At 68.5% G+C, this 17,180-nt stretch overlaps 3 protein-coding genes across 5 annotated transcripts in view; 1 reads left to right on the top strand and 2 right to left on the bottom strand.

Annotated features, from left to right (window-relative positions):
• The window catches only part of LOC115636335 (protein ABHD15-like), a 575,307-nt gene that overhangs the window by 194,931 nt on the left and 363,196 nt on the right, over positions 1-17,180 (top strand). The window lies entirely within an intron of this gene.
• LOC115636325 (hypermethylated in cancer 1 protein-like) lies at positions 996-7,862 on the bottom strand. 2 transcript variants are annotated; one of them, XM_030536263.1, is made up of 2 exons: positions 7,693-7,862; positions 996-5,301 (listed from the first exon to the last, which is right to left on the bottom strand). In XM_030536263.1, the coding sequence occupies exons 1-2, from the start codon at positions 7,742-7,744 to the stop codon at positions 3,383-3,385; spliced, it is 1,971 nt and encodes a 656-aa protein (XP_030392123.1). In that variant the 5' UTR covers positions 7,745-7,862; the 3' UTR covers positions 996-3,382. The 2 variants fall into 2 exon arrangements, with proteins under 2 accessions (XP_030392123.1, XP_030392124.1); XM_030536264.1 differs by lacking the exon at positions 7,693-7,862 and adding an exon at positions 5,826-5,860.
• LOC115636324 (hypermethylated in cancer 1 protein-like) lies at positions 10,084-15,838 on the bottom strand. 2 transcript variants are annotated; one of them, XM_030536261.1, is made up of 2 exons: positions 15,676-15,838; positions 10,084-13,486 (listed from the first exon to the last, which is right to left on the bottom strand). In XM_030536261.1, the coding sequence occupies exons 1-2, from the start codon at positions 15,725-15,727 to the stop codon at positions 11,562-11,564; spliced, it is 1,977 nt and encodes a 658-aa protein (XP_030392121.1). In that variant the 5' UTR covers positions 15,728-15,838; the 3' UTR covers positions 10,084-11,561. The 2 variants fall into 2 exon arrangements, with proteins under 2 accessions (XP_030392121.1, XP_030392122.1); XM_030536262.1 differs by lacking the exon at positions 15,676-15,838 and adding an exon at positions 14,011-14,045.

The raw sequence follows: 17,180 nt of genomic DNA, 5'->3' as shown, positions 1-17,180 counted from the left end.
TTGTGCCACAGCAGTGAATAGTCCATTATTCCCCCCCTCCCCGCCGCTGGTCTCCCTGCTGGGGGAGCCTGTCACCCCCCCACCGGACTGCAGCAGAAACACCCACCACAGCTCTGGCTTGGAGTCCCAGGGCTGCCCTTTATGGCAGCACCTCTGCCCCAAGGGACCCTTGCTGGTGCCCCAGGAGGGGCCTGGAGTCAGGGTGGAAACTCCCCCAGACTGCACGCCTTAGAGCAGCCACTAGCCCCACAGCTGGGCTGTGGAGCCACGTCCCTCATCATCCTCAACCCTCCCCAGGCTGGCCCAGCACCTGACTGCCTAGTCCCGGGTCACCCCCTCAGGAGTGGAGTTTGCCAGGCCCCGGCCCTGGCCCCAGGCTGGGCCCATCCAGACCAAAAGAAGGAGACGAGACCTCCCCTGTTAATGTCACTTTATTGCTCATTTGATCTTGAGTATAGAAAAGGACGGGATAAAACGCCCGTGTACAAACCAGAAGAATATACAAAGTGGGAGGGGGCAGGGAGACCTGGATCCATGCACTGGATACATCCCCTCCCCCTGCACTTTGGTCGCAGCTGCTGCAGCTTTGCCCTGATGTCTGCAAGGGGGTAGGGCAGCCTGGGTCAGACTCTGGCCTGGGATTCCTGGCCCTAGCCAAGCCCTTCATTGCCTGGGGAGCCCATTTGGTGCCCAAGTTCCTGCATAGCTGGAAAGGGGAGGCAGGGTCAGTGTCCTGAGTCTCTGCTACCCAGAGGCACCTGAGCCGGCAGCATGGACAGTTGGCCCCAAGCCCCCTTGGAGGAGCAGCCGGTCAGGCTAAAGGCACAGTTGGCTGGAGGCCAGGAGCAGGCAGCGTAGGGTGGCTGCCTCGGCCTCGTGTGCAAAGGAGAAAAGAGTAAGGCAGGGAAAAGAGCTTCACATTATCCTGCAGGCCAGACGGGGGTGGGATGGGACCTCAGCCCTGGGTCCCTCAGGCCAGGGCCCTCAGCCCAGCCTCTATGGCTTTGGTGGCCCAGTCTGGACAGAGCAAGGAAGGCCCCAAGCAGGGCTCCGGGAGTGGCAGCACCTGGACCTTGTGCCCCATTAACTCAGGAGTGCAGGGAGGATCTGCCTGCCCAGTGCAGCCCGGCCGGCCTGAACTCAGTGTGCTATCAGGCAGGGCGAGGGGGCACCTGCATGCAGCACCTGTCCCCCCTGGCCACCAGGCCAGAGACCTACCTGCTCGCCCCCTCAGTGTCATTGGCCCCTGCACTGCCCCCAGCGGGCTTCACCTGCCGGAGCCGGCAGAGCCCTGCTGCCCAGCCGTGCCAAGCAAGGCAGCTGCTTCCTCTCCCTGGCACCGCAAAGCAGGTGACTGGGTGATCTTGTCTTTGTCACAAGCTCCTGGGCCAGGACTGAGCCTCTGGGGAGCAGAGGGGAGGGGGCCTCCCACCAGACCTGTTTGGAGGACGGGGAGATGCCCTAGCGCAGTGACAAAGCCCTTTGGTACAAGGAGAGCAGCCCGGCCCCCTGCCTGCATGCTCTGTGGCCTGGAGCCCTGATCTGCCTGGGCACCAGCCATGGGAGGGGGCAGGCCTCCCGCTGCATCCTAGTAAGGCAGGAGGGGGGCCCACCCCTGGAAAAGCTCAGTTGGGGTTTAACAAACTGCTCCCATGTCCTCATGCTTCCGGCCCACCTCCCAGCAGAGACCCCTAGAGAAACAGCAGCAAGGTCCCCACCTGAGATCCCACAGAGCAGAGACTGGAGGGTGGGGAGGGATGCATCCCAGGGGCTCAGTTTAGGGCCAGCTGGGCCCCAGATCCATGCTCCCTCCCACCAGCGACTGGGGAAGGGTGGGGGAAACTCTCTGGGCTTTGGTTCCTCAGGAATCGCCCAGCGCAGGAATTCTCCTCTGAGGCAGTTGGGCCTGGCCTGGGTCAGGCAGGACACTGGGGCCATCCCTGAGTACAGCGAGGGTGTGGGGACTGGGTCTTCTCCTCAGGTGGTTGCTTTGGTTTCAGCTCAGTGAGGTGGGCCCAGGAAGATCTTTGGGAGCCAGGCCCAGCTGCAGTCACAGCTGGGAGAGGAGCTTCCCCAACCAGGGTTCTGTAGCAGGAGGCACGCACCAGGCCCAGGCTCTGGGCAGGGTTTGCTGAACCAGGGTGTAGAGATTCCTGCAGAGGCCTCTGAAGATTAAACCCTTCTGCTGCTCCTGCTATACCCAGCAGGGATCCATCTGCTGGACAAAGCTGTGCCTATGGGCAGCTCCTCCAAAGACAGGCAGCGCCCAGCTGCAGCTGCTGGGACAAGGCTACTCTGGGTAAGATCTGTTCCTGCTGCCCACTGCCCATGCTACCAAGGGTGGAGCCAGGCAGGACAGGGTCATGTTCCCTGCAGCAGGCACTGACAGCCCCTCCTGGCTGGGGTGCAGCCAGTGCCCAGTGGACATGACAGCCCTGGACAATTGAGGGGCCCCTTTGCATTTGCAGCAGGCTGGGCTGCTCTCTCGAGCCAGAGTTCAGGCTGGTGAGCAAAGCTAGGGGGATCCCAGCTGAAGGCAGCTGCAAAAGCCCAATTTTCATTGAGGCACAAAGTGGAGCTGCAGTTGCTTCAATAGCAAATGTTTGTGTCCCTCGCAGAGCCCTGAGCTGCTCTGGGCCTGGTGCCATGGGAAGCTGGGTTCCAAGGGGGCCTGAGCAGAGGCAGCCTAGGACTGGGGGCAGGAGGCAGGGGAGGAAGATTTAAGCAGTGGGCATAGAGCTGGGTTATTGTGCTCGTACTGGGCCCGTCTGCAGCAGGGAGGCTGCTGGGAGGAAGACTGCCTTGGCCCTCTTGAGTCCCAGGGAGGGGAGCGACTGGCTCCTGAGGTAGGAGGCAGGTTCACATTTTCCTTGTGCTGGGAAAGCACCAGCCCCTGCTAGGCACTTGGTGGCTGTGCCAGGTAAGGCAAGGGCACGGTACAGACTGCATTGTATCTGGGCACAGCTCCTGGCAGCAGCTATGACAGGACATAAGAGGGGATGGAGGCCGTGGGCCAGTAAGTGGGGTTTGATCACAGCCCCCCCATCACCTTACTATTCGCACCAAGCCATAGCCCAGCTGAAACACAGCCCCACCCCTGCAGCACATTACTCCTAGCCCCACAACAGCACCACTCGTGTGGGACCCTCAGCAAGGGGCTTGGCCTCCCCGCGCTGTTTGGCTTGTCTGGTCTGTCCCCATGAAGTGGGGGGAGGCAGAAGATCTCCACCACTGCACATTTTCAGGGAAAATAATTCCCACTCCCCAAATGCTACAGAGAGGCCATCTGGGGAGGGAACCGCGGGCTCTGCAGACCCAGCATCCATGCGGCCTCTTTGGCTCCAGCTGCAGTGGGCGACCCTGGGGGCCTTGCGCCACCCCATTAGGTGGGGGAATAGCGCTCTATGGTCCGGTCGCCATGCAGCAGTGGGCTTGGCCCCAGCATCTCGGCCGCCTTCTCCTGGCTCAGCCCCAGGTGCTCGGCTGTGAACCGGGCCAGCGGGTACAGGCTCTCCAGGCCCTTGGGGTCGCTGAGGAAGTGTGAGGTGTGCGACAGCAGCTCAGCCGCTTTCTCCTGCTTGAGGCCCAGCTGGTCGGCCGTGAGCCGCGCCATGGCGAAGACGCTCTCAGGGAAGTCCAGCTTGGACTTGCCGTCGGGCCCGGCCACGTGCATCTTCATATGGCTGATGAGGTTGCGCTGCTGGGCGAACTTGCCGCCGCACACCTGGCACTCGTAGGGCTTCTCGCCCGAGTGGATGCGCATGTGCTCGGTGAGCCGGTACTGCCGGGTGAAGCGCATGCCGCAGGCGTCGCAGGCGAAGGGCTTAAGGCCCAGGTGGCTGCGCATGTGCCGCGTCATGGTGCCGCGCTGCGTGAACTTCTTGCCGCAGATGGTGCAGGGGTAGGGCCGCGTGAGCCAGTGCGTCTTCTCGTGCTGCCGCAGCGTGGCCGGGTCCTTGTAGGCCTTGTCGCAGGAGGAGCAGCGGTAGGGCCGGACGATGTCCCCCAGGCTCTGGCCACCTTTGTCCAGGAAGGGGCCGGCCTGCTCCGAGGCTGCCTTGTGGTACAGTTCCTCCTCGGTGTGGGCCTCCACGTGGGCGTTGAGCTGCTCCGAGCTGGGGAAGCCCTTGCCGCAGGGGATGCACACGTACAGGTTGTCCCCCAGGCTCTCGGGCTCATAGGCCAGGTGGCTGCAGTAGGGGCCCAGGGTGGCCCCGGGGGATGGGCCCTCGCTGCTGCCCGTGTCCTCGCTGGTGCTGTTGTCATTCTCCAGCTCGTTGCTCTCGATGCTGGGGTAGCGGGACTGCGGGGGCGACTCGGCTTTCTCCTCCTGCTCAGGCTCCTTCCCCGCCTCACACTCCTCCAGGTAGCTGCCCGGGGTCTCGTGCTTCATCCAGCGGTACAGGAAGTTGCGGCCTTCGGCCCGGGCAAGGGGCTCGGCACAGGGCGGGCTGCCACGGAAGCGCTCCGCAGGGTGGATCACGCCTTCACCCGCCGGGGGTGGCTCTTTGTAGGCAGAGCTGTGGTTGACCAGCAGGGAAGTGCTGCCCCGGGGGCTGTCGTGCCTGGGGGGCAGCAAGGGCTCCCTGCTGTCCCCGGGGTGGAGTCTGTCTGTGGGCAGCAGCTGGGAGGAAGGGCTGGTGGGGCTCTTTTTGGAGAGGTCCAGGCCGCAGGGGGGGGAGCAGTGCCTCTCGGGTGGGCACAGCCCAGGCTGGTGCAGGACGGTGCCCTGGGAGGCAGAGGCATAGAGCTCCCCGCATTGGGTGCTGAGGGGGTTGTGGGGCTCGCCAGGCTGCATGTCCACAGGCCGGGGGGCACCCGAGTAGCAGGTCTGGATGACGGGGGTGGCAGCCCGCAGCCCCCTGGCCATCTTGCCGTAGGGGCTGTAGCCGCCTCTCAGGTGGCAGTACTTGCCTGTCCGCTTCAGTTTCTTCTTGCACAGAGCCACCAGGGCCGGCACCTGCAGGTAGCTGGCGGCCGCCAGCACCGCGCCCAGGCCCTGCTCCCCCGGCTCGCACTCGCCCAGGCGGCCGGTGTAGATGAAGTCCAGCACCAGGCGGAAGACACCCGGGCTCACCATCTCGTGGTCCAGGTTGAGCAGGTTGTCGTGCACCACCAGCGACTTCAGGTAGGCGCTGCTGGCCGCCAGGATGTTCTTGTGCGCCCGGAAGAGCGCGTTCTGCACCACGATGATCACGTCGCATAGGAAGCCCTTGGCCCGCTGCGTGTTGAGCTGCAGGAGCAGCTGCCTCGAGTGGCTCGGCATCTCCATGGCCTCCAGCATGGGGCTCCCCCCGCCACCTGCAAGAGACACACGGTGAGGGGCGCCAGGCTGGCTGCCGGCCCGGCCCGGCCCAGCGCGCGGCCTAATTTAGGCAAAACATCCCCGCCCGCTGCGCAAGGCCCTTGGAATGCAGCGGCCGCGCTGCCCGGGGAGGGAGCCGGGCCCCGCCGTCCGACCTGCCGCCCTCCCCCGGCGCGGGAGCCCCCAGCCTGGGCAGCGGGGACCTCGGGCCGCCGGCCCCACACGCGCCCGCCCCAAGGGCCCGGCGAGGCTGCAGGAGGCCGGCTCCCACCGCCAGGACCCGCGCCGGCTCAACTCGGCTGGGATCGGCTCGGCGGCCGCCCCTGCTAGCGCCCGGCCTCGCTGAGCCCTTCGCGGCTCCCCGCCGGCTGCGGCTGGGAGCCGAGGCGAAGCCGGGGCGGTTGCGCTCTCAGAGCTGCTCTACTTAGACGGGGCGGGAGCTAGGGCGCCGCGCCGCGCCGCCGGCCGCAGCTGGAAGCCCCAGCCCCGGGATGCGGAGCTGCCAGGGCCCAGCCGCTACCTGGCGAGGAGAGGGCGAGTCCTGCCGGGGAGCCGGGGCCGCCTCCTCTGCGCACTGGCTGCCGCCTGCCTTGTGCCACCCCTTATATCGGGGCTCCTCTGCGCGGCCAGGCGGGGGAGGGGGCAAAGCCCCTGCCTGCGCCGGGAGAAGGTGACATCATTCCCTCCGCTTCCAGCGCCGCCTGCGAGCCCGGCCCCACCTGAGCGGGGGGCGGAGGGGCCAGGCCACCTGCAGCTCCCCGGCCGGGCCACTTCTGCCTCCACCCTGCCCCCTCCCCGCCTTACGCGCTCCCGCCGACCTGCAGCTTAGCCCGCTGCTGCCTGCGGACGCCGGCCCCTCCCCAGGGCCCGCAGCCTCCTGAAGGGGGAGAGCCCCACTCCGCTTCTCATGCCAAACTCGACGAGCGGGCACCGGGCTCCAGGGCAAGCTCCGGGGGCCAAGGGTGCTTGGGGAGCCTGGAACCCCTCGCCTTCCGGCCCTGCTTTCTCCTGCCTCCCTGGCGTGCCATAATTCTAGCCCCCGCAGACGATTTTCGCACCAGGAGGCCCCAAAGACAGCGGAGGAGCCGGGCCGGGACAGGCCGCAGGGCGCGGGGATGCGGCTGCGGGGGCGACTAGAGAGACCCGGGGCAAGGAAGGGGAAGGCGCTGCTGGCCGGGGAGGCGAGGCCTGGCCTGGGACTGGGATGGCCGGAGCCCTAGACACGGGCCGAGCCGGGAGGAGCTGGGCCCGCTGCGAGCAGGGTCTCGGCTGGCGCAGTTGCTGCGGCGGGGAGAGCGAGGCGGTGGCTCCCCTGGGAGGCGAAGGGACCGTGGGTGCGCCAGGGCCCTCTGGGATCGGGCAGGGAGAGCCCGAGGGCTGGCGGGGTGGAGCCGACACCCGCCGGGAGCCAAACTTCGCCATTTTACAGCATCTCTGGGCAGAGGCGCCGGACGGATGTTTCACGGGGCGCTGGGAGCCATGAACCCCTGTGCAGGATGGAAACCACCTCCAATGTACCCCCGCGGGTCTGGGTCCGGCACCTCTGTGCCTGGGGCTGGAGCGGAGCCAGGGAGCGGAGCAAAGGGGCTGGAGAAGAGAGACCGGCCTAGGGGCCACTCCCCGCCCGCAGGCAGCCGCTGGCCGACTCAGCCTCGGCGGGACCTGCTGTCTGCCCGCGGGAATCGGTCCCTTCCTGCAGCCCCGCGTCGGGAAGTCGCAGGCCGGCTCTGCTGGCCGCCAGCGAGAGTCGCCCGCGGGACTCCCGTCCATGGGCTTGTCGGGGAGCCGCAAGCACCGAGGGCAGGGCCCGACCCCAACCTGGGCGAGAACCCCTGGGGCCCTGCCGGCTCTGGGGCCAGGGACATGCGGAGGCCCAGCACTGGCTCCCCGGATCCTCGCCCTCAACTCCCCTCGCAGGATCTGGCTGCGGCGCCTGCAGGACGCCGGAACAACGCGGATAGCCGGGGTGCTGCGAGTCAGGGAACCAAACTGTGACCCTGGTGCTGATAGAGCCACTTCAAGCCGCGGGGTGGCAGCGCCCGCAGCACCCGAGTTCCAGCACCTCCGGCCGCTTTGCCAGCCCCGGCAGGGACCGACCCTTCCTCCTCTGGTCTCTGAGCCAGGCGCCCGGGGCTGCGCTCCCTGTTCCCTGCAAAGCGCCCGCTGCCTCGGGCTGCTCCGGCGCCGCCTGCCCGGCTTTGTGCGGTCGCGTCCCGGGAGGGACCCAGCCTTGGGCCCGGGCCGCCCCTTTCCCGGTCCGTGCTGCACTGCAGGATGAGTGGGGCGCCTCGGCCAGGTGAGCGCCCGCCCTGCTCCAGGGGCACGGGCAGAAGCCCCTGGCACCGGCGCCCTCCCGCCCCGCCCCGCTCCGCTCCGGCCCGCGGTACCTGGGGGCTCCGTCGCTTCCGCCAGCCAGCCGAGGTCTCTGCGGACTCTCATCTCCCGTGAGCAGCAACCTCAGCCCCTGGGTCTCCGCCGCGAGCTCTCCGCCGCCAGCCGGCGCCTCCGGCCCATGCCAGCTCCACGGGCTGTGCTGCCAAGGCGCTGCCTCTCTCGGCGCTCGCTGCGCCCTGCGTGCCAGGCCCGGCGGCCGCTCCGGGGCGCAGCGCAGGAGGCAGCATGTGCCGCCGGCGCAGGGCTAGGCGCAAAGGTAACGGCCGGGCTGCGAACTCCCCCTGACCCCGGCCTGAACTCCGCTCAGCGCCAGCGCCTGTTAAAGGGACAGCAGCTGATTTCCTCCTCCCCGGGAGGGGCCGGGCGAGCGGGCCCCGGCAGCAGGGGGAGGAGCGGGGCCCTGGACGGCTCCCCACGGAGCTGGCCCGGGGACCACTGCCCGCGACGGGAAGGAAAAGCCCCGCTTGCCTCCGCCACCGGCCTGCCCGGTCCCGCCCCCTAAGCGTCCGCCCCGCGCGGGAATTTAACCCGCTTCTTCTGCCTGCGGGGTGGGGGGCGGCCCGGGCCGCGGGGCTGGGAGGGGCCCGTTGGGAAGATGGAAGGAGCAGCGCCAGGTCCGCGCACGGCTCCCCGGGCGGCCCCTTCCCCTCCAGCCCCGACACCCACGGAGGGAGAGCGCCCAAGCGAGCCCCGGAGCCCGTCTCCCGTCCCGGATGCCTGGGTGAGTCTCTCGGGTGCCGTGGAGCGGCGGGTTCCCCCCGGTTTCCTGCTCCCGCCGCGGGGCCTTTCCAGCTGCGGAGAAAGGCGCTAACCGCACAGGACGGACCGAAGGGCGCCTGGGATCGGTCCCGGGATCCCACTTTAGTCCGGGATGTGGCTTCCGGCGGCTATCGCTCTGGGGCCCCGCTCCTCCCAGGGCTGCTGGCTTGTGCTCCAGCCCTGCCCTTTGGCTCTGGGGTGACTCTCTTGTTCTTTGCTTCACCTGGTGCCCAGGAGGTGGGGCAGAGCCTGGGCCCCGACCCTTAGCTGGGGTTGTGTTGCTTTGTTAAGATGTTTTCTTTAAAAGTTTTTCCTACCAAATGCTTCTCTGGGCTGCCTCGTTCTGTTCTGTTCCCAGCTGGGGTGGGAATCGGGGCTCAGGGGCCTGCAGCCCGAGCTGGGCCCGGCAGCCACTCCAGCCCTGGGAACCGCTGCTGAGTTTGGGAGTGGAATGGAGCCGGGCCCCCCTTTCCCAGCCGGGCCAGGAGCCTCCCCAGAGACCCCGAAGGAGTTTTGCTATTGACTTCAAAGAGGCCAGCAAGGGACCATGGTGCCCAGCCAGCCCACCCCCTGCACAGCCCAGAGCAGAGCGTCTGCCCCAGCGTCCTGCAGCCAGCCCAGAATTCCTGCTTGTGCCACAGCAGTGAATAGTCCATTATTCCCCCCCTCCCCGCCGCTGGTCTCCCTGCTGGGGGAGCCTGTCACCCCCCCACCGGACTGCAGCAGAAACACCCACCACAGCTCTGGCTTGGAGTCCCAGGGCTGCCCTTTATGGCAGCACCTCTGCCCCAAGGGACCCTTGCTGGTGCCCCAGGAGGGGCCTGGAGTCAGGGTGGAAACTCCCCCAGACTGCACGCCTTAGAGCAGCCACTAGCCCCACAGCTGGGCTGTGGAGCCACGTCCCTCGTCATCCTCAACCCTCCCCAGGCTGGCCCAGCACCTGACTGCCTAGTCCCGGGTCACCCCCTCAGGAGTGGAGTTTGCCAGGCCCCGGCCCTGGCCCCAGGCTGGGCCCATCCAGACCAAAAGAAGGAGACGAGACCTCCCCTGTTAATGTCACTTTATTGCTCATTTGATCTTGAGTATAGAAAAGGACGGGATAAAACGCCCATGTACAAACCAGAAGAACATACAAAGTGGGAGGGGGCAGGGAGACCTGGATCCATGCACTGGATACATCCCCTCCCCCTGCACTTTGGTCGCAGCTGCTGCAGCTTTGCCCTGATGTCTGCAAGGGGGTAGGGCAGCCTGGGTCAGACTCTGGCCTGGGATTCCTGGCCCTAGCCAAGCCCTTCATTGCCTGGGGAGCCCATTTGGTGCCCAAGTTCCTGCATAGCTGGAAAGGGGAGGCAGGGTCAGTGTCCTGAGTCTCTGCTACCCAGAGGCACCTGAGCCGGCAGCATGGACAGTTGGCCCCAAGCCCCCTTGGAGGAGCAGCCGGTCAGGCTAAAGGCACAGTTGGCTGGAGGCCAGGAGCAGGCAGCGTAGGGTGGCTGCCTCGGCCTCGTGTGCAAAGGAGAAAAGAGTAAGGCAGGGAAAAGAGCTTCACATTATCCTGCAGGCCAGACGGGGGTGGGATGGGACCTCAGCCCTGGGTCCCTCAGGCCAGGGCCCTCAGCCCAGCCTCTATGGCTTTGGTGGCCCAGTCTGGACAGAGCAAGGAAGGCCCCAAGCAGGGCTCCGGGAGTGGCAGCACCTGGACCTTGTGCCCCATTAACTCAGGAGTGCAGGGAGGATCTGCCTGCCCAGTGCAGCCCGGCCGGCCTGAACTCAGTGTGCTATCAGGCAGGGCGAGGGGGTACCTGCATGCAGCACCTGTCCCCACTGGCCACCAGGCCAGAGACCTACCTGCTCGCCCCCTCAGTGTCATTGGCCCCTGCACTGCCCCCAGCGGGCTTCACCTGCCGGAGCCGGCAGAGCCCTGCTGCCCAGCCGTGCCAAGCAAGGCAGCTGCTTCCTCTCCCTGGCACCGCAAAGCAGGTGACTGGGTGATCTTGTCTTTGTCACAAGCTCCTGGGCCAGGACTGAGCCTCTGGGGAGCAGAGGGGAGGGGGCCCCCCACCAGACCTCTTTGGGGGACGGGGAGATGCCCTAGCGCAGTGACAAAGCCCTTTGGTACAAGGAGAGCAGCCCGGCCCCCTGCCTGCATGCTCTGTGGCCTGGAGCCCTGATCTGCCTGGGCACCAGCCATGGGAGGGGGCAGGCCTCCCGCTGCATCCTAGTAAGGCAGGAGGGGGGCCCACCCCTGGAAAAGCTCAGTTGGGGTTTAACAAACTGCTCCCATGTCCTCATGCTTCCGGCCCACCTCCCAGCAGAGACCCCTAGAGAAACAGCAGCAAGGTCCCCACCTGAGATCCCACAGAGCAGAGACTGGAGGGTGGGGAGGGATGCATCCCAGGGGCTCAGTTTAGGGCCAGCTGGGCCCCAGATCCACGCTCCCTCCCACCAGCGACTGGGGAAGGGTGGGGGAAACTCTGGGCTTTGGTTCCTCAGGAATCGCCCAGCGCAGGAATTCTCCTTTGAGGCAGCTGGGCCTGGCCTGGGTCAGGCAGGACACTGGGGCCATCCCTGAGTACAGCGAGGGTGTGGGGACTGGGTCTTCTCCTCAGGTGGTTGCTTTGGTTTCAGCTCAGTGAGGTGGGCCCAGGAAGATCTTTGGGAGCCAGGCCCAGCTGCAGTCACAGCTGGGAGAGGAGCTTCCCCAACCAGGGTTCTGTAGCAGGAGGCACACACCAGGCCCAGGCTCTGGGCAGGGTTTGCTGAGCCAGGGTGTAGAGATTCCTGCAGAGGTCTCAGAAGATCAAACCCCTTTACTGCTCCCCTCACACCAGGCTGAGTGAGCAGGTGGAGAGAGCTGCTGCCCAGTGCCCTTTGCCAGGGGCTCACCCCACCCCCTCTTTGGCTGTTCTGGCCTTTCTCCATTGGATGGAGGCTGGAAGAAACATTCAGCCACTGCACATTTTCAGGGAGAAAAGTTACCACTCCCCAAATGCTACAGAAAGTCCATCTGGGGAAGGGGCGGTGGGCTCTGCAGATCCCATGGCCGCGTGGGCTCTTTGGCTGTGGCTGGAGTGGACAGCCCTGTGGTGCCAGGGATGCCCTGTTAGGTGGGAGAATAACACTCTATGCTCCGGCCCCCTTCGCTGTGCAGGTGTGAGGCTGGACCCAGCATCTCGGCCGCCTTCTCCTGGCTCAGCCCCAGGTGCTCGGCTGTGAACCGGGCCAGCGGGTACAGGCTCTCCAGGCCCTTGGGGTCGCTGAGGAAGTGTGAGGTGTGCGACAGCAGCTCAGCCGCTTTCTCCTGCTTGAGGCCCAGCTGGTCGGCTGTGAGCCGCGCCATGGCGAAGACGCTCTCAGGGAAGTCCAGCTTGGACTTGCCGTCGGGCCCGGCCACGTGCATCTTCATATGGCTGATGAGGTTGCGCTGCTGGGCGAACTTGCCGCCGCACACCTGGCACTCGTAGGGCTTCTCGCCCGAGTGGATGCGCATGTGCTCGGTGAGCCGGTACTGCCGGGTGAAGCGCATGCCGCAGGCGTCGCAGGCGAAGGGCTTAAGGCCCAGGTGGCTGCGCATGTGCCGCGTCATGGTGCCGCGCTGCGTGAACTTCTTGCCGCAGATGGTGCAGGGGTAGGGCCGCGTGAGCCAGTGCGTCTTCTCGTGCTGCCGCAGCGTGGCCGGGTCCTTGTAGGCCTTGTCGCAGGAGGAGCAGCGGTAGGGCCGGACGATGTCCCCCAGGCTCTGGCCACCTTTGTCCAGGAAGGGGCCGGCCTGCTCCGAGGCTGCCTTGTGGTACAGTTCCTCCTCGGTGTGGGCCTCCACGTGGGCGTTGAGCTGCTCCGAGCTGGGGAAGCCCTTGCCGCAGGGGATGCACACGTACAGGTTGTCCCCCAGGCTCTCGGGCTCATAGGCCAGGTGGCTGCAGTAGGGGCCCAGGGTGGCCCCGGGGGATGGGCCCTCGCTGCTGCCCGTGTCCTCGCTGGTGCTGTTGTCATTCTCCAGCTCGTTGCTCTCGATGCTGGGGTAGCGGGACTGCGGGGGCGACTCGGCTTTCTCCTCCTGCTCAGGCTCCTTCCCCGCCTCACACTCCTCCAGGTAGCTGCCCGGGGTCTCGTGCTTCATCCAGCGGTACAGGAAGTTGCGGCCTTCGGCCCGGGCAAGGGGCTCGGCACAGGGCGGGCTGCCACGGAAGCGCTCCGCAGGGTGGATCACGCCTTCACCCGCCGGGGGTGGCTCTTTGTAGGCAGAGCTGTGGTTGACCAGCAGGGAAGTGCTGCCCCGGGGGCTGTCGTGGCCGGGGGGCAGCAAGGGCTCCCTGCTGTCCCCGGGGTGGAGTCTGTCTGTGGGCAGCAGCTGGGAGGAAGGGCTGGTGGGGCTCTTTTTGGAGAGGTCCAGGCCGCAGGGGGGGGAGCAGTGCCTCTCGGGTGGGCACAGCCCAGGCTGGTGCAGGACGGTGCCCTGGGAGGCAGAGGCATAGAGCTCCCCGCATTGGGTGCTGAGGGGGTTGTGGGGCTCGCCAGGCTGCATGTCCACAGGCCGGGGGGCACCCGAGTAGCAGGTCTGGATGACGGGGGTGGCAGCCCGCAGCCCCCTGGCCATCTTGCCGTAGGGGCTGTAGCCGCCTCTCAGGTGGCAGTACTTGCCTGTCCGCTTCAGTTTCTTCTTGCACAGAGCCACCAGGGCCGGCACCTGCAGGTAGCTGGCGGCCGCCAGCACCGCGCCCAGGCCCTGCTCCCCCGGCTCGCACTCGCCCAGGCGGCCGGTGTAGATGAAGTCCAGCACCAGGCGGAAGACACCCGGGCTCACCATCTCGTGGTCCAGGTTGAGCAGGTTGTCGTGCACCACCAGCGACTTCAGGTAGGCGCTGCTGGCCGCCAGGATGTTCTTGTGCGCCCGGAAGAGCGCGTTCTGCACCACGATGATCACGTCGCATAGGAAGCCCTTGGCCCGCTGCGTGTTGAGCTGCAGGAGCAGCTGCCTCGAGTGGCTCGGCATCTCCATGGCCTCCAGCATGGGGCTCCCCCCGCCACCTGCAAGAGACACACGGTGAGGGGCGCCAGGCTGGCTGCCGGCCCGGCCCGGCCCAGCGCGCGGCCTAATTTAGGCAAAACATCCCCGCCCGCTGCGCAAGGCCCTTGGAATGCAGCGGCCGCGCTGCCCGGGGAGGGAGCCGGGCCCCGCCGTCCGACCTGCCGCCCTCCCCCGGCGCGGGAGCCCCCAGCCTGGGCAGCGGGGACCTCGGGCCGCCGGCCCCACACGCGCCCGCCCCAAGGGCCCGGCGAGGCTGCAGGAGGCCGGCTCCCACCGCCAGGACCCGCGCCGGCTCAACTCGGCTGGGATCGGCTCGGCGGCCGCCCCTGCTAGCGCCCGGCCTCGCTGAGCCCTTCGCGGCTCCCCGCCGGCTGCGGCTGGGAGCCGAGGCGAAGCCGGGGCGGTTGCGCTCTCAGAGCTGCTCTACTTAGACGGGGCGGGAGCTAGGGCGCCGCGCCGCGCCGCCGGCCGCAGCTGGAAGCCCCAGCCCCGGGATGCGGAGCTGCCAGGGCCCAGCCGCTACCTGGCGAGGAGAGGGCGAGTCCTGCCGGGGAGCCGGGGCCGCCTCCTCTGCGCACTGGCTGCCGCCTGCCTTGTGCCACCCCTTATATCGGGGCTCCTCTGCGCGGCCAGGCGGGGGAGGGGGCAAAGCCCCTGCCTGCGCCGGGAGGTGACATCACTCCCTCCGCTTCCAGCGCCGCCTGCGAGCCCGGCCCCACCTGAGCGGGGGGCGGAGGGGCCAGGCCACCTGCAGCTCCGCGGCCGGGCCACTTCTGCCTCCACCCTGCCCCCTCCCCGCCTTACGCGCACCTGCTGACCGGTACTTCCCCGACTCGCCCCAGACCGGCCTGGCTTGCTCGGGAGACCAAGCGGCCCCTGGGGAGTGGGGCCCCTTTCCCCGGACCCAGGCCGGGACAGGCCGCACGGCGCGGGGATGCGGCTGCGAGGGCGACTCGAGAGAGCCGGGGCAAGGAAGGGGAAGGCGCTGCTGGCCGGGGAGGCGAGGCCTGGCCTGGGACTGGGATGGCCGGAGCCCTAGACACGGGCCGGGCCGGGAGGAGCTGGGCCCGCAGCGAGCAGGGTCTCGGCTGGCGCAGTTGCTGCGGCGGGGAGAGCGAGGCGGTGGCTCCCCTGGGAGGCGAAGGGACCGTGGGTGCGCCAGGGCCCTCTGGGATCGGGCAGGGAGAGCCCGAGGGCTGGCGGGGTGGAGCCGACACCCGCCGGGAGCCAAACTTCGCCATTTTACAGCATCTCTGGGCAGAGGCGCCGGACGGATGTTTCACGGGGCGCTGGGAGCCATGAACCCCTGTGCAGGATGGAAACCACCTCCAATGTACCCCCGCGGGTCTGGGTCCGGCACCTCTGTGCCTGGGGCTGGAGCGGAGCCAGGGAGCGGAGCAAAGGGGCTGGAGAAGAGAGACCGGCCTAGGGGGCACTCCCCGCCCGCAGGCAGCCGCTGGCCGACTCAGCCTCGGCGGGACCCGCTGTCTGCCCGCGGGAATCGGTCCCTTCCTGCAGCCCCGCGTCGGGAAGTCGCAGGCCGGCTCTGCTGGCCGCCAGCGAGAGTCGCCCGCGGGACTCCCGTCCATGGGCTTGTCGGGGAGCCGCAAGCACCGAGGGCAGGGCCCGACCCCAACCTGGGCGAGAACCCCTGGGGCCCTGCCGGCTCTGGGGCCAGGGACATGCGGAGGCCCAGCACTGGCTCCCCGGATCCTCGCCCTCAACTCCCCTCGCAGGATCTGGCTGCGAACAACGCGGATAGCCGGGGTGCTGCGAGTCAGGGAACCAAACTGTGACCCTGGTGCTGATAGAGCCACTTCAAGCCGCGGGGTGGCAGCGCCCGCAGCACCCGAGTTCCAGCACCTCCGGCCGCTTTGCCAGCCCCGGTAGGGACCGACCCTTCCTCCTCTGGTCTCTGAGCCAGGCGCCCGGGGCTGCGCTCCCTGTTCCCTGCAAAGCGCCCGCTGCCTCGGGCTGCTCCGGCGCCGCCTGCCCGGCTTTGTGCGGTCGCGTCCCGGGAGGGACCCAGCCTTGGGCCCGGGCCGCCCCTTTCCCGGTCCGTGCTGCACTGCAGGATGAGTGGGGCGCCTCGGCCAGGTGAGCGCCCGCCCTGCTCCAGGGGCACGGGCAGAAGCCCCTGGCACCGGCGCCCTCCCGCCCCGCCCCGCTCCGCTCCGGCCCGCGGTACCTGGGGGCTCCGTCGCTTCCGCCAGCCAGCCGAGGTCTCTGCGGACTCTCATCTCCCGTGAGCAGCAACCTCAGCCCCTGGGTCTCCGCCGCGAGCTCTCCGCCGCCAGCCGGCGCCTCCGGCCCATGCCAGCTCCACGGGCTGTGCTGCCAAGGCGCTGCCTCTCTCGGCGCTCGCTGCGCCCTGCGTGCCAGGCCCGGCGGCCGCTCCGGGGCGCAGCGCAGGAGGCAGCATGTGCCGCCGGCGCAGGGCTAGGCGCAAAGGTAACGGCCGGGCTGCGAACTCCCCCTGACCCCGGCCTGAACTCCGCTCAGCGCCAGCGCCTGTTAAAGGGACAGCAGCTGATTTCCTCCTCCCCGGGAGGGGCCGGGCGAGCGGGCCCCGGCAGCAGGGGGAGGAGCGGGGCCCTGGACGGCTCCCCACGGAGCTGGCCCGGGGACCACTGCCCGCGACGGGAAGGAAAAGCCCCGCTTGCCTCCGCCACCGGCCTGCCCGGTCCCGCCCCCTAAGCGTCCGCCCCGCGCGGGAATTTAACCCGCTTCTTCTGCCTGCGGGGTGGGGGGCGGCCCGGGCCGCGGGGCTGGGAGGGGCCCGTTGGGAAGATGGAAGGAGCAGCGCCAGGTCCGCGCACGGCTCCCCGGGCGGCCCCTTCCCCTCCAGCCCCGACACCCACGGAGGGAGAGCGCCCAAGCGAGCCCCGGAGCCCGTCTCCCGTCTCGGATGCCTGGGTGAGTCTCTCGGGTGCCGTGGAGCGGCGGGTTCCCCCCGGTTTCCTGCTCCCGCCGCGGGGCCTTTCCAGCTGCGGAGAAAGGCGCTAACCGCACAGGACGGGCCGAAGGGCGCCTGGGATCGGTCCCGCCAGGGGACGGGGTCGGGGTCGGGGTCGGGGCTGGGCTCCACCTTTAGTCCGGGATGTGGCTCCCGGCGGTGTCGGGCTCCCGAGTCCCCGGCTGATGTTCCCGTGGCGGCCTGGGCCGATCACCTGCCCCCGCGCTGGCCGGGAGTCGGCTGCTTTCCCGGCACCTACCTTGGGCTCATCGCTCAGGCCAGGTGCAGCTGTTCTCCCGCCGGGCGCTCGCCCCCCTCTCGGCGGGGCCCCGGTCGGCCGTAGCGCCTACTGCTGCTGCCATCTAGTGCCCTCGCCCCGCTCCTGCGCCGGCCGCCTTGCTCGCGGCCCCTGCAGCATCCGCGCTGCTGGGCGGCTCCTCCCCGCGCACCTGCGCGCCCCTGGCACCGGGGAAGGTGCCTGGGAGGTCAGGTCGCGGTCATCCCACGTGGGCTCCGTAGGGCCGGGCAGCTGCCAGGCCGGGCTGTGGCGGGGCGAGGCACTTCTGTGCTTCGCCGGTTGCAGGCGGGGCCCGGGTGCTCCGCAGTGAACAGCGCCTGGGAGCAGAGCGCTGGGCCAGGCGGGGCACGGCAGGGCAGGGGCTCCGGGGCGCTCGGGGAGGGGGAAGGGGGAAGGCCGCCGCTGCAGGGCTGGAGAGCGAGAGCCAGACCTGGGGCGC

This window comes from Gopherus evgoodei, chromosome 17 (assembly GCF_007399415.2).
Source record: "Gopherus evgoodei ecotype Sinaloan lineage chromosome 17, rGopEvg1_v1.p, whole genome shotgun sequence".
Lineage (NCBI taxonomy): Eukaryota > Metazoa > Chordata > Testudines > Testudinidae > Gopherus > Gopherus evgoodei.
The sequence above is the reverse complement of the archived record's forward strand: the minus strand, read 5'-3'. Positions and strand labels throughout refer to the sequence as shown.

What these genes read in the sequence shown, in the direction of transcription:
- LOC115636325 (XM_030536263.1), bottom strand. Translation starts at nt 7,744, where the DNA reads ATGAGAGTCCGCAGAGACCTCGGCTGGCTGGCGGAAGCGACGGAGCCC. An exon ending in GGAAGCGACGGAGCCCCCAG is followed by an intron (nt 5,302 to 7,692) that starts GTACCGCGGGCC and finishes TGTCTCTTGCAG; the next exon opens with GTGGCGGGGGGAGCCCCATG.
- LOC115636324 (XM_030536261.1), bottom strand. Translation starts at nt 15,727, where the DNA reads ATGAGAGTCCGCAGAGACCTCGGCTGGCTGGCGGAAGCGACGGAGCCC. An exon ending in GGAAGCGACGGAGCCCCCAG is followed by an intron (nt 13,487 to 15,675) that starts GTACCGCGGGCC and finishes TGTCTCTTGCAG; the next exon opens with GTGGCGGGGGGAGCCCCATG.